General features: G+C 39.1%; 1 protein-coding gene across 1 annotated transcript in view; it reads left to right on the forward strand.

Annotated features, from left to right (window-relative positions):
• The window catches only part of atad2b (ATPase family AAA domain containing 2B), an 82,880-nt gene that overhangs the window by 33,828 nt on the left and 33,308 nt on the right, over positions 1–15,744 (forward strand). The window contains exons 8-15 of the mRNA XM_042332785.1: positions 54–129; positions 537–638; positions 1,035–1,146; positions 3,738–3,853; positions 7,884–8,058; positions 8,166–8,254; positions 10,491–10,650; positions 11,859–11,949. Of these exons, the coding sequence (XP_042188719.1) occupies positions 54–129; positions 537–638; positions 1,035–1,146; positions 3,738–3,853; positions 7,884–8,058; positions 8,166–8,254; positions 10,491–10,650; positions 11,859–11,949 (921 nt within the window). The remainder of the gene's footprint in view (positions 1–53; positions 130–536; positions 639–1,034; positions 1,147–3,737; positions 3,854–7,883; positions 8,059–8,165; positions 8,255–10,490; positions 10,651–11,858; positions 11,950–15,744) is intronic.

Genomic DNA, 15,744 nt, shown 5'->3' on the forward strand with positions numbered 1-15,744 from the left:
AGTATCTCTGCATTGCTTTAAGCAAGTATTGATCATGGTTTCTGTATTTACAGAGCCTGTTCATCGGAGACAAAGACAAAGCACACTGTTTGATACACACCGATCTCCTGCAAGAAGAAGCCACATCAGGTAGAGTTGCAATCAAAATGTTAAATTCTTGGTATAGCTTTTTTCCCATACTTCTATTTCACTGCTTACGGATCAGCAAAAAACAAGATCTGAATAACAGATAATTGTGTGAAAGAACTGATCTTTGTTTTTGTTTACAGCTGTTTGTTAAACAGAGTAACCACAGGATACGATACATATGTTCATGCTTGTCACTGACAGTCAAATCCGCTTCACTTTGCTAGGCTCACTGGCTCACTACCAAATTATTATTAAAAAAAAATGTTTTAAGGGGTTATTATCACCAGAAAAGCGATCATGGAAAAAAAGACATGAGTAATTTCAGTTCAAAATCTTGATTATAAATGGGAAGGTGCAGGACTGGGACATTATGTAATGATTCTTGTTTTATTTTTTGCACGAAAAAGAAGAAAGAAACATGCAATCCACAGCAGTGACACCACATCATCATCTGATGAAGAGCGTTTTGAAAGACGGAAATCTAAAAGCATGGCTAGAGCAAGGAACAGGTAATGCATGAGGACTTCCAAGGCAATCTTAAAATGTTTTATTCTTAAACACAGTAAACTAGTTTAATATAAGTAGGAATGGATTAAATTATAATTTGCTAACCTTTTGGAAGGCATATTTTAAATTTGTGAATATGCAGATTTCTCACTTTTTAATATTTTTTGGATTGGTTTGTTTTTGAGCTGCCATATAAATGTGCAGTCTCTCAAATGTAGTGACTACATTAAATAGTATATAAAAATTATAAAATTCTACTAATAAAATGTATTGCACTAATGAACAATGTAACTAAACACCATCATCTGAACACTAGATACTAACTTTTGATAGTCTGGAAAAGAAACCCAGGTTCCAAATTTTTTTTGTAAGCATTGTTCTATTGCTTTACTGAACAGATGTCTACCGATGAACATTAGAGCAGAAGATTTAGCAAGTGGGATTCTAAGGGAACGTGTGAAAGTTGGTGCCAGTCTGGCTGATGTAGATCCAATGAACATCGATACTTCGGTAAATACTTCAGAATTTTGCAGATGTGAAGCATTTTTCTGTAATACATTGTTATACTTTAATGAAAGCTTAATACTATTTCAAAAAGTTGTACAAAGTTTTTCAAATGTTCATATCAAAGGCAGTTCTGGTTTACCTAGGTATTTAAGAAAATAAGCAGAAGAAAAGCAGATGGGACATTGCCTTTGGCTTGGTGCCTGTTGTTGCATTATGGGTGTCTCCACTAGTGCTGATTGGTACCGATTAGCTTAATTTTTACAATTGTCATATTGTGCCTTAAGTATTTGAGCCGGAACACTCCACTTGTTCCTGAGATTTTCACCCCTCTGGTCAGACCAGGAAACCAGTTAACTCCTGTGTACTTCCGTGTCGGAATGACACATATGCGTGAGATTAGGAACTTGGCTCAGTGGGATATTGATCATGTTCTCACCATTCTAAAATGCATCACAAACAAACAGTGAAGTCTGCTTTCTACATTTGTGGAATAAAATTTGGAAACTATGTTATCAGCTTACTTAGTGTTCAGTATAAATTGTCCTTCTCTGTGGTTTTGGCACTTAGCAACATCTCATCAACAACAATAATTTATATTTATATGATGCCATTTACATTGAAAGGATGTCTCTTAGAGCTTCACACACTGATTTGGAATCTGAGCTGGAGGTGGGATGGGGAGGGAGAGAAAGGTAATTAAATGAGTGGTGGAAGAGATAGGTTTTAAGGCAGGCTTTAAAGGTAGGAAGAGGGGCCAAGAGCAAGGCACAAGGGCTTTGGGGGCGGAGTTACAAATGGTGGGGGTAGAATGGCTGAAAGCTTGCGCACAGATGTTTGTCGCAGATTAAGAAAGGGACATGAAGTATGTTGTGTTAACTGAGTGGAGTGAGTGGCTAGGATGATGGGTTTCTAGGTTGGTTGGGATGAGACTATGCAGGAATTTGAACCTGAGGACGTGAATTTTGAGTCTGATCCGTTGGTTAATGTGGTGTAGAACGAAGATGGGTGAGAAGCTCCTGGAGCAATTTGAGGTTTCCCTCAAGATAATTATTATGTCTCTTCTTCCTATGATGCTAGACACTTCTTGGTAACCCCTCTACCAGCAAAAATGAAAGAAATCTTTTCAGTGGTGTTCTTCAAGACCTGTGCCAATTTTCAGAAGCTGAGAGATTCTGTTTGCCTTACAGTAGTTATTTCTCTGCAGCTGATCAGCATATTTTTGCTTGGCAGTAATTGCAGCTTTCCATGAACCTCTTTACTTCTCTGTGAACTCAGCCCTTCATTTCGTGCAAGCTGAAATTCTTGTGGAAAAATTCTTTGCGAGCTACATCTGGTTACAACCCATTGAATTACTGAGCCTGGGGGTTGGGGGTAGTGAAAGATGAGCACTCTCTGCTATGGCAGAATGGTCGTGCAATTCTTGAGTATTGTTCTGCCTATTGTGGCTTTCCAATTCAATCACCAACAGGACTACTTGAGGGGGAGTTAAATTCCTGAGCCAGATTGGTCCACAGTATTCCAGGGTACTGCTGATGACAACTCAGTAGCCTGGCTTATTGGTGGGACGTGGAAGGGCAGACTGGTCATGAGGGCAGGAATTCTTCCCAACTCAGCTCCTGTTAACCTTGTAAGCCAAAGCCTTAACAGGAGTGTGGTCTTAGCTAGAAAAGCAGCAGGAGACTAGATTCACTGTCACTCTATGCAGTTTTAGCTGGTTAAGCTCTAGCAGTATGCCAAAGCACATTCTGGGGTCCCTATATCTTGGCTCTTGCTAGCCTGCCCCTAATACTGTCTGGAATTAGGTAAGTAGGATGCGTTCCTCCAGGGAGAGAGTTTTTAACCCTCATTAGGTGGATGGCAGGTACCAGGAATTCCCTGTGAGATGTCACAGTTATCACAAGTAAAAAAATACTCTTGGTACACACAGGTAGAAATAAACTTGAGGGGACTTGTAATGGCCATTGGTCTTGGTTTTGCATCTCAAATATAGGTTGGAAGATGAAAATGTGAGATTTACTCAGGATCACGTTGTCCAACCAGTCTGCCAGATTTAAACATCTCTACTTCTGGAAATGGTGAATTTTCGCACTCCAGTATCATGAAGTATTTGATTAAAGATTCCTTCAGATTAAAACAGAGTTTTGAATCGCTGAAATACTCCATAATATCGCAGTGGAAAAAAATCTCCATTTCTTTGAAAGCACAGAGATAGAGATAATAGATTCCGACAGACTCCTAGGACATTGAATAACAGATACCAGATGCCCTTTAATTAGGATAGTTAAAGTTTAGTCCAGTAGTCGCACAAGTGCGGTGGCACACGAGGACAAACCTTTTTCAGTTGATGCAGTTTATTAAAATGCATTGGATGTTGTGCTTTAGAAATCAAACAATCTAACTCAACATGACCCGCAATAAATCTTCCATTATAAATCTGCATTAAGATGCCATTAACTGTTGTGTGTGAATATATTTTCTGTACCATATTTTTTATTGCATTATAAAAATTACATTTGTCATAGTTTACTTTCCAGTGCTAAACACCTTAGGCTAATGGGTTGCTCATTTAACTTTTTTGGACTTTGTTTTATTAGGTGTGGTTTGATAGTGTTGGAGGACTTAGCCAGCATATTCAGGCACTCAAGGAAATGGTGGTTTTTCCACTGCTGTATCCTGAAGTATTTGAACGATTCAAAATTCAGCCACCAAGGTACGTGTGCAAGTTTAATGCAGTTCAAGAGAGGTCAGAAATTACCAGTTCTTTTCAGTTTGTCTTTTTGTACAAAATATATGCTATTAAAATAGTTTTTAATTGAATATCTATTATCTTTGTGTTGTGAATGCTAACTTGATATTACAATAATCTTCATTGCAGTTGCATCAAATATAGCAGTTACCTCTGTTATTGTATGTTGGCTTCATTTCAAAAGTAGCCATTCGACTTGTACAATTATTATGCATTTTTATGTATCTATATTAAAATATTTGCATTTTGATTCAGCATTTTATCATGTTAAGATGCTTCCCACATTAAGGTATTTTGAAGTGCAGTAACTAATATAATAATTCTAAACACAACAACAACAATTACATAAATGACCAGTTAATTTTTTTTCTGTTTTTTCGCTGAGGGAGAAATACTGGCTACGAGAACTTATTCAAAATTGGGCCCTTGTCATTGGATTCTCATTTGACTTGGGAAGCAGCTAGCATTTAAAATCTCCATTTTGCAAAATATTTCCTCCTATACAATGATTTCTTGTCCCTGTAACCTGCTTTTTTGACTCTCCCGGTGAGACAATTTTTCTGACAGACTCTTACAAGACGTAAGCCATACTCTTTAGCTCCCGTCAACTTCTTCTGTCCTGCAGGTCTGAACTCCTCAAACTCCCTGGGCTCCCTCAGACACACCAAACTTAGGTGTCAGGTTTGATCCCCACCTTTCCTTTCTATCCCTCTCAGCGATATCATCCGCAGACATGGGGTCAACTTCCACGTGCATGTGGATGACATCCAAATCTACGTCTCTTCCAGCTGTGACTCCCAGTCCTCTGATGTCCAGTCAGCTTGTTTGATGGACATCAAGGCCTGGATTAGTGCAAATTTTCTGCAGCTGAATGTCGGCAAGACAGACGCCATACTCTTTAGCTCCTGTCAAAGTCTTCTCTCCTGCAGGTCTGAACTCCTCAACCTCCCTGGCTCTCCCTCAGACTCACCGAACCCATGCGTAACTTAGGCATCAGGTTCGATCTTCAGCTTTCCTTTCTCCCCACATCCATTCCCTGTCCAGGACTGCTTTTTTCCATCCACTTCCGTCCGTACCTAACAACCAGCGAAGCCGAAACCCTCGTCAACGCCTTTGTCACTTCCGAGCTGGACAATTAGAATACCCTCCTCGCTGGTCTCCCCAGCTCCACCAAACACAAAATTCAATTAATTTAAAACTTCACTGCCCTGATTCTCAATCGCACAAAACTCCATACCTCCATCCCACCAGTGTGGCTCCCAATTACCGAACGGATCGCCTTCAGGATCCTCTCGCTCGTATTCAAATTTCTTCACACCCGCGCACCTTGCTACCTATCCAATTTGCTCCACCACCTGCTGCCTCTGATTGCCTGGCCTCGGCCTCCTGTTTGTCCCTTGTCCCCGCCGTTCCATTGGTGGCTGTGCCTTCAGCCACTACACCGCGAAGCTCTGGAACTCTCTCCCTCAATCCATCTGCCTTTCCCCCTCCACCCCCACTTTCAAATCCCAACTAACGACCTTCCTTTTTGATCGTACTTACGCTTACTTCCCCCCTCCCTCTCCCATTGGATCGTTCTCAGACTGTCACTGTGAAGCGCTCCGAGACATTCCCTGAGTGAAGGGCGCTATAAAAATGCAAGTTATTGTTATACTTTTAAAATAATTTTGCTAGAGATTTTTGTACATCCATATTTTAAATAATCACTTCCAATATCAATTCAATTTGGTGGAACATGAGCTCATTGAAAATCATACAGCTGTAGGATTAGGATTAGCGAGAGGATCCTGAAGGCGATCCGTTCTTCCAAAAAACTGAAGTTGAAGCATCAAATTTATTGAGCTAATCTTGCTTCTTACTGAAAGATCTCTTCCTTTCAGTACCATGTTTCCACTGATTTCACTGAGCTTTCCAAAATCTACAAAAACATGTGCAAAATTCCATGAACTTGCCAAATGATTTTCATTTGGGACGATTTAGTGAAACATTTTGTTCTTACTGTGAATACTTTGTAAAATTATGTTTATTGTTTTTTAATTTTTTTGGACAAGGTTTAAGTGAAACGTATAACTTCTCGAACAATTTTTTATCAGAAATTGTTCCAACTGGAGAGGAAGAGAAACATTTATTTTTCAAATGCGTAAGAGAGTTGCCTCTAGCAACCAAAATTATTGGATTATTTTTCAAATGCATAAGGGTTTGGTTGAGATTGCACCTGAATATTACAAGAATGTGTTATTTGATTGTGGACTTTGTATATACATGTGTATTATACAAATAATATGTATACATGTCCATATATATAATGTTGTATGTGTGTATATGGATTATTGTATACATTTTAAAATTCAGCAGTCATATTAAAATATTCAGATGTTAGAAATTAACCATTAACTGTGTGCATCACGTTGTTGGATATTAATTGCTGACAGTGTCAATTGACATAAAATATCTATTTTGATTAATTCTGACAAAAAAATCATAAACGAGTAAGCATTAAGGTTAAAACTTGGTTAGATAATCTAGAATAAAAATGTAATTTACTTAACAACCTTTTGTGAACTAAGCAATATTTAATTTAATTTAAGTATCTTGATAGCTAGAAATGGGATAATTCTTTGATTATTCCAATCCTTCCAAAAAAATAAATGATTAAATAATAATAATTTGGTCACTCAATCCACAACTGTTTGTAGGGCACTGTTGTGTGCAATTGGCTACCATGTTTCGCCCACAAAATACAGTCAATTCACCTTACAGTATATTTTGTGAAGCTCTTTGAGATGTCTCGAAGATGTGATAAGCCGCTGTATCAAAATGCAAGGATTATTCGAGTTCAAGATCCTCGTCCTCACCTTTAAGGCCATCCATGGCCTTGCCCCCTCCTACCTCTCTGACCTGCTGACTACCTGCGAGCCTGCCCGCTTTCTCCGTTCATCGGGCTCAGGCCTGCTCCATGTCTCCCGCCCGACCTGCCCTGCCATCGGTGGCCAGGCTTTCAGCCTCTCTGCCCTCACACACTGGAACTCCATCCCACAGTCCCTTCGCCTCGCTTCCTCCCTCGCATCCTTCAAGACTGCTCCCAAGACCTTTCTCTTCAACTGTGCCTTTGGTCTCTCTCCCATCTCTCTGCCTTCCCTCACCCCTGCACCACCCCTCCCCCATGCTCGGGCCCTGACATCTGACTGTTCAGCGCTTTGGGAAGTCCTCCCGACGTGAAAGGCGTTCTATAAATGTAATTTTGTTATTATTGTAACCTAACCGCAATATAGTGATGATTTTCTTCAGAAGGTTTGGTTTCTGGTAGTTTGTTTTAACATTTATGTGTAACAATTTGACACCTCAATAACTAGAAAAAAAAATTTAAACCTAATTTCTGTGTGAAAATTTTCCATTGGGCGTATCGGATCATATCGAGAACACTGAGCAATTTTGGCTGCCACAATGCAAATCTATTCTTACATTAGACAAACTACAGGAAGTAACAGGAAGAAAAAAAATAACAGTAAGACTGATCCCAAGTGCAAAGGGTAGAACTTTACTGATTAAAAGACTCAAGCTTCACAGTCTGGAAAGCCCTCATCAGAGTATTTAAAATAATGAGTTTAGGTAAAATATGTCAAAAGTAAGTATTTTTGCTACAGATATTTGTGTTACTCGGTGTGAAATGTTTTGAATAATCCACCAACTTTGGGTGCCAGAGGCAAAAAGTGTTAGGTGTTAAGTGGAAATATTTTAAAATTGGAGTTTGTGAAATCACAAAACATTTATTCGCATTAGGGCCGTAATAAATTACCTTCTAAAAGCAATAATATTTAATTTACTATATTTTTTAATATAAAGCCTTTTCAACAAAAATAAATCTGTGAACTGTGACCGAGTATTTTCCCCAGGAGCGTGATCTCTGTCATCACCATCCAGTTCAGATATATTAAAATGCTGATGTGCACTTACAAATACTTGAAACTTCTGTGTTTTTTGGATAACATTACAGGGGCTGTTTGTTCTACGGACCTCCTGGAACTGGCAAAACCTTGGTAGCTAGAGCTCTAGCTAACGAATGTGGTCAAGGGGACAAAAAAGTTTCTTTCTTCATGCGAAAAGGTGCAGATTGTCTTAGCAAATGGGTAGGGGAGTCTGAACGGCAACTCAGGCTTCTATTTGATCAGGTAGAGAAAAAGAATGGTTGTGTTTACATTTTTATTATTTTGAAAAATATTTCAGAATTTTACTCTTAGGTTTAACTGATAGTATTTGCTATATATTTTTCTTGCAGGCTTATTTAATGCGACCCTCCATAATCTTTTTTGATGAAATTGATGGTTTGGCTCCTGTTCGTTCCAGCAGACAAGATCAAATTCACAGGTTAATGTTCTAAATTATGCTGCAACTATTTATGTGGAAGCTAACCTATAATCCTTAGAATACCATCAGTGTGTGTTTGCAGTGGGAGGGGAGTGGGGGCAATATTTTTACTGTTTGTCACTATATATGTTCAAATTATTGAATAAGTTCAATTATTGAAACTTTTAGCTCTTGTACAGGTACAAATCTGGTCTTTCTGGCCAGTTCTGGGCCAATGAAAATTACAGTTGTTCCCATCTTTCAAAATGAATGGTGGCAGCTGGAAGAAAAAAAGGTTCAAAAGAATAGAAATGGAAACATTGTTTAAATAGGTAGAAAATAGTAAAAATCTTAAAATGTAGGATACTGAAGAGAAAATAGAAACCAAACAACAGTGGAGTAAAAATTATGTAATTCCTTATTTAGTTCTATATAAAGTAACGCTGATGTAAACCATTCCATCTAAGTGGTTTCTTCTTTATCCAGATCTAAACACCTGTCAATTTTTTGAATGTGAAGCAGGCAATTTTTATTTGGTACGTTTTAGGGTCTATATTGGGTTTAGTTATTTTTTGTTATTTACTTCCCAACTTTGATTTGCTAAGGAGGGCTTAAATTTTCACTCCTTTGCTTCAATGATTACAAAATCATTTTTGGCTAAGTTATGTCCACGGCCTTCAGGGCAGCATTATTGTTGACTGACACATTTTAGCTCCTCAGTAAATCATCAAGGAAAAAAAGTAACAATGTAGGGCCTAAAATATACAAGAAACATCTGTCAAGCTCGGATTCAAAAAATGCCTGGCACTGGAAAGGAAGACATCATTGATGAGGGTATGCAGCCATTTGATGGCTACTTTTAGTTTGTGTTCAGTAAGGAGTACCGTAAATTCTACCCCTAATAAGGGTGAGTACAGGTAAAGGTTTGGAAAATGTTTGATTTTTATGTTAAAATTATTTTTATCGGAAATTTTACTGCCTCACAGAGACCTGCCGTTTTGCGTCTCCTTTCCTCCTCAGCTGCTCCAGTGATGCCAGTTGCGGGGAAGACCCACGTACTTCCCACACCAGATTCTTTGTTTGATTGGGGCTGGTCGTTAGGATCTGTCTGGGAGCTTCGGAGGTGACCGACCCTGCAAAAACACAGAACCCAGTTGAGCATTGCTACATACTCAGCTGATAGATTACTTTCTGAGGTTAAAACCTCCAGATTGTCTCTCAGGCAAGTCTAAAATACGACGCTTAACTGAAAAGCCACTTCAGGATGCACATGGCTCTTTCCTGCAACCGATGTCACAGGAGCTTTGAGGCAGTAAAATGCATGTCATGTTTGTAGCGGGAAGTAAAAGTGTTAAAATATGTATAAAGCTATTATAACACCTGCTCCTCCAACCTGAGTCCATTACTTGTTCCCTGCCTACTCTGTCCACAAACACAAATCCCTTTGTCCTTGTGTATCTTTCCTCTTTCTGCATTTGAACCCTTCTTAAAAGCCTATGTTTTTGACTGTGCATTTGGTCAACATCCTCAAACTCCTTCCACCCACCCAGTTTGGTGATGCACATTGTCTTTGTAAAGTGCTTCAAGAAATGATCCGATGTGAGAGTCACTGTAAGTGTGAGTTGTTGCTGTTATAAAGCTGAGTCTGGGAGGAGGTGGAAATGTAATTTCTGAGTAATGGTCCACCCTTGAATCAAGGTGTGGTCATGAGAAAATTATGACTTCTTTTCAACTTGCTTGCCATTTTTCACTTCCAATGGCCTAAACCTTGAATTTCTACCTTAGTAACTTAAACTGCTTCAGCTACATTTTCACAAAATGTAGTCAGCATTCTCTCCTCATTGACTCATGACAGTCTGCCCTAATAAAGTAATGGCACTTCAATAACTATTCAGCTGGCTTAATGTAACCACTAATATTAACATTTTATTAATTAATAGTATTTTATTAGTATATTAAGAGTTAATGAATAACTTTCTCTGATCTGCATCTTGGTTGTTAGGCAATGACAACTCTATCAGAAGGTCCACAAATATGATGTGATCTAAATCTATTCAAAGTTTTACAACTATTGAAATCAAAAATATTGATAAGTGTCTTTAAAATCTTAACTTTCTTCCCAATACTGTACATGTATTTGAGTGCTACCAGTTTCAACATGGTTTCCAAATCAACCTTCCGTAATTGTGTGTACCTGTTTATGTTTTTTTGAAGTATAGCAGTGAAAGTTGCATTGATGGATTTATGCTTTTCTTAGTTCCATAGTGTCTACGCTGCTTGCACTGATGGATGGATTGGATAACCGAGGGGAAATAGTTATAATTGGTGCTACGAATAGACTTGATTCCATTGACCCTGCGCTCAGGAGACCTGGTCGTTTTGATAGGGAATTTCTTTTCAACCTGCCTGATAAAAAGGTATGTTGTGAAGTTTTCAAAAGGTTTCTGCTCAATAAATTAATTTGTTTAGTTTTGTATGAATAATAAACTTTTATTATAGTGCCTATAATCTTAACACACCTCAAAGCATAATTGCTGTTTTGTTTAGAGACTGTTTTATTGCAGGCAAATGTGACTGTAGCAAAGTCCCACAGTCTTGAAATGAATAACCAATTTACCTGAAGGATAATTCGCTAGGACACTGGGAGAAACTCCCTTCTATCTTTGAATGGTGTCATTGGATCTTTAAGCTTCACAGGCTGATAGGAATTATGATAATGCAGTGCCAACACAATTCAGTGCTTCCCTAGTAATTGTATTGGATTTTCCGCCTAGACTATGATCTTAATAACAACAGCAATTTACATTAATATAGTGCCTTTCATGTCAGGAGTTCGTCCCAAGGCACTGGACAGTCAGGGATTTGGACCCGGGTAGGGGTCAGGAGGGGTGGCGGGCAGGGAGGGTAGGAATAGGAGGGCGGCTCGAAGAAGAGGGCCTTGAGACATGCCTTGAAGGAATCAAGGGAGAGATCAAGGCGAAGGGACTGTGGGACAGAGTTCCAAACGGTTGATGCAGAGAGGCTGAAGGCCCAACCGCCAATGGTGGGGCGGACCGGGCAGGGGATTGCTGAGTGTAAGGAGCAGACAGGTTGATGTGGTGTTAGTAGGTCACAGAAGTAGGAAGGATCAAGGCCACGGAGGGCTTTGAAGGCGAGGATGAGGATTTTTAACTCTTCACTGGGGAATGGGGAGCCAGTGGAGCTGGACAAGGGCGCGGTGATAGGATCATGAAGCCTGGTGCGGGAGAGGAACCGATCTGCAGCTTGCAGAGGGAAGAGTTGGGAAGGCTGATAAGCAGGGAGTTGTAGTAGTTGAACCTGGATGTAATAAATGTATGGATGAGGGTAATGGCGGCCTGAGGGGAGAGGCAGTGGCGGAGCTAGGCGATGTTGCGGAGGTGAAGGAAGGCAGAGTGGGTCATGGCATGGATGTGACATCGGGCTTGAACATATCTTCTGATCAAGAGTTCTATCAACTGCTCAAACAGTGTCACGTTTCTAATCTGTAGCACTTAGTATCAGTTAATCAAAAAGATCAATAAGAATTTTTTAAAACTAATTTACCTTATTTTGTGATATGCATAAGAAAATAAAGCTGTTTGCCTTTTTTTAATGAACCCTGTAGGCACGAAAGCACATATTTCAGATACATACTAGAGACTGGAATCCCAAATTGTTGCAGCCTTTCCTTGAAGAATTAGCTGAAAAATGTGTTGGTGAGTATTGGAAGCAACCATATTATTTCCTTCCTTTCGGCAACTTTGAGTGAGCAACATTGTTGTGCAGCCAGCATTGACACTGTCAATCAGTGGAGTAATTAGTTCACAGAGTACTAGAGTTTTGTAGTTAATATTGAAAATGTAACTGGCTTTTCATAATTCTACCATTGGATTTTATAGATATTATGTTAACCTTCTGACTAGTAGCTTTGCTGCAGCCAGAAGAAGTGAACAAATCTGATGTTTTATTGGTTCTGTACAAATAGTTCTACCTTGATAATTATTAGTAGGCATTTATTTGCGGGTGTCATTATGTACTCAGTGATTATAGAGTTGTATTATGTTCAGCTCGCTCATGGGCTCATTATCATAGAATGTTGCACCATAGAACCTAGGCCACTTGGCCTTTTAAGTCAGCACTCGTGTTTTTCTCTACATTAAATAAAAATAATAAATAATAATCCTTGCAGTTGACATAGTGCTTTTCATGTTTTCTAGACGTCTCAAAGCGCTTCACAGAATATACTGTAAAGTGAATTGACTGTATATTTGTGGACGAAACGCAGCAGCCAGTTGTGCACAGCAGTATTTCATAAACAGTTGTGGATTGATGTGACCAATTTACTCTCTTTTGAGGGATTATTATCAGGCGGGTGGAATAAGGAAACTTGCCCAAGGTTTCGCCCTGCCGAGAATCGAACCCAGGTCTCTCGCTTGCGAGGCGAGTGCTCCAACCACTGAGCTACAGGAATATGTAGTGAATATTGGTGATCATCTAGCTAAGCAATGGCTTTTTAAGAAAGATGATAATGGCTTAATATTGCAAAATATTGCTAGTATTGCATGCAGAGCACCGCAATATTTAATTGATTAGCCATCTCATCCTCCGCTCTTTGCACCCTGTATCATTTAATATTCTCTAAGGAGCATCTGCCAAACTTCCATTTGATGTTACTGGGTGTCAAAGACATTGATTCAAAATTGGCTAAAGGGAAAAAGCAAAGAATAGTTGTTAGGGGTGCTGGGACAAAATTGAGGGAGGTTTTTAAATAGGGTGCTTCAGGGGTCTGTACTGGGACTCAACCTGTTCATATACATTAATAACCTGTATCTGTAGATTTAGTGCAAGGTATAGTCTGACCCCAGTATAACACAGAGGGTTAGGTTCATTTAATCAGACTGCTGCCTTGGAAAGAGGAATTGTTTCCTTTTTAAGAACTTGCACCTTGCGTGGGACAGCTGACTCAATGTCTGCACTACTCTGTACATAAGGTGTTTCTCCCATGTCAGGAAATGTTTGAATTGCAGTTGATTTTAATTATTGATTATTACTATTATTTTAAGGCTCTCATTTTTCAATCCATCACCTTTCTTGCAGTTTTTTTTCAAACCACTTATTCACAAAGGATTGCAGTTTCACACAGATTCACTGATGTATCTTATGTATCAATGCGACCAAGGTTGGTTCATTTGTAGTCTATATAGCCTTTTAGTTGATCTTGGAGTCATATAAATTACAGCGTGGGAGGAGGATATTTAACCCACAAAAATACTGACAGAGTTCTTGTGTGTTAGACTTGTGCTTGACAGGAATTGGGTTGAGACTGACCAAGCCCATTTCATTCTGCATCATCCACAAATGAAAGGACTGTGTGTTAACCCACTGCATCACCCGCTTACCAAACTTCAGACATTTTTCTGTTTTTCTGTCCTAACATCTCCAAAATATAGTAATACTGAAATCTGTGTATTAAAGCCAATGAAATGTAGAAATCAATTAAACCCTGCGGTACTCTGCGTGCAGCATTAGCAATGAGAATTTGCAATATTAAGCCATTATCATCTTCCTTAAAAAGTCATTACTTAACTAGATGATCACCAATGTTCACTTTCATATATACTGGTAAATAATGCTATTTATGATGTTGATGTGAGATTAAGAAGATCCTACTTTTGGAGCCAGAGTCAGAATTATTCTGAAACGTTCAACTTTTTCTCTGCATAAAAATAAGATACTGAATGAATAGTACTTAAAATAATGCCTGTATTTTGTAAAATACTTAAAAATACATAATAATAATCATCCATACATTTGGTATAGCATTTTTCATGTTGAGAGGACTGTAGCATGGATACAGAACTGGCTGGGAGACAGAAAGCCGAGAGTGGTGGTGAACGGTTGTTTTTCTGAATGGAGGGAATTGTGCAGTGGTGTCCTCCAGCGGTCGGTATTGGGACCACTGCTGTTTTGTTCTATATAAATGACCTGGACTTGGGTATAGCGAGTACAATTTCCCAGTTTGCAAATGATACTAAGCTAGAAAAAGTAGTAAACAATGAGGAGGATAGTAGCACTGCAAATGGACATAGACAGACTGGTAAAATGGGCCGACACGTGGCAGATGAAGTTTAATGTGGAGAAATGTGAAGTGATGCATTTTGGGAGGAAGAATGAGGGGAGGCAATATAAGCTGATGGTACAATCTTAAAGGATGTGAAGGGACAGAGAGACGGAGAAACCTGGGGGTTCATGTAAGTAAATCTTTGAAGGTGGCAGGACAGGTAGATAAAGCTGTTTTTTAAAAAAAGAAAAGCATACGGAATACTTGGCTTTATAAATAGGGGCATAGAATACAAAAGTCAGGAAGTTATGATGAACCTTTATAAAACACTGGTTAGACCTCAGCTAGAGACTGTGTTCAGTTCTGGGCCCCACACTTTAGGAAGGATGTCAAGGCATTGGAGAGGGTGCAAAGGAAATTTACCAGGATGGTACCAGGAATGAGAGACTTCAGTTATCAGGAGAGACTAGAGAAGCTAGGATTATTCTCCTTGGAGCAGACAATGTTAAGAGGAGACTTAATAGAAGTTTTCTATTAAGTTTATGAGGGGAATTCATCAGGGTGAACAAGGAGAAACTATTTCCACTGGTGGGTGGATTGGTAACCCGACGAAAGCGCTTTAAAACAGTTGTTAAAAGAAAGAGAGGAGAGGTAAGGAAACATTTTTTCACACAGCGAGTTGTTCGGATCTGGAATGTATTGTCTGAAAGGGTGGTGGAAGCCGATCCAATAACAAAGTTTAAGAGAGAAGTAGGTAATTATTTGACGTGGACAAGTTTGCAGGGCTATGGGGAGAGCGCGGGGGATGTGATTGATTTGGATAGCTCTTTTCAAAGAGCGGGCACAGACACGATGGGCTAAATGGGTTCCTTCTTTGTTGTATGATTCTATGACTTCCCAAAGCACTTTGTAGGATATACTGATTCACAAACCATTAAAGAGATTGACCAATTTTATTTGGGGGATTGTTGGCCAGACCAGCAGGAGAAACACCCTTTTCTTTTCAAATCGTGCAATGGAATGTTTAACATCCACCTAAATAGACAGATGGGACCTTGGTTTAACATCTCATCTGAAGAACGGCACCTCCCAACAATTGTGGAACAACTTGTACTGCATCGGAAAATCACCTTAGATTTTACAAGTTCCAGTTCCCGATGTGGGGCTTGAACCCACAAACTTCTGACTGTGAGTCAAGAGTTATCCACCGAGCCAGACTGGCATATGATCATGTTTTTAAAAAAAGACATAAAATGGGGATGAACATTACGTTTAATCTTAATGCATTTCCAAATGAAAGACATTTAAATTAAGTTTTATTACTGTGATTTAGAAATAAATAGTAAATGTATCATGGAAGTAGTATTCTGGAACAGAGATTGATGGATATATTGAATTTTACATAAATGTTACTGTTACCTTTTTACTTTAGTTTCCACACTTGAGTCGA

This window comes from Callorhinchus milii, unplaced genomic scaffold, assembly GCF_018977255.1.
Source record: "Callorhinchus milii isolate IMCB2004 unplaced genomic scaffold, IMCB_Cmil_1.0 Scaffold3, whole genome shotgun sequence".
Lineage (NCBI taxonomy): Eukaryota > Metazoa > Chordata > Chondrichthyes > Chimaeriformes > Callorhinchidae > Callorhinchus > Callorhinchus milii.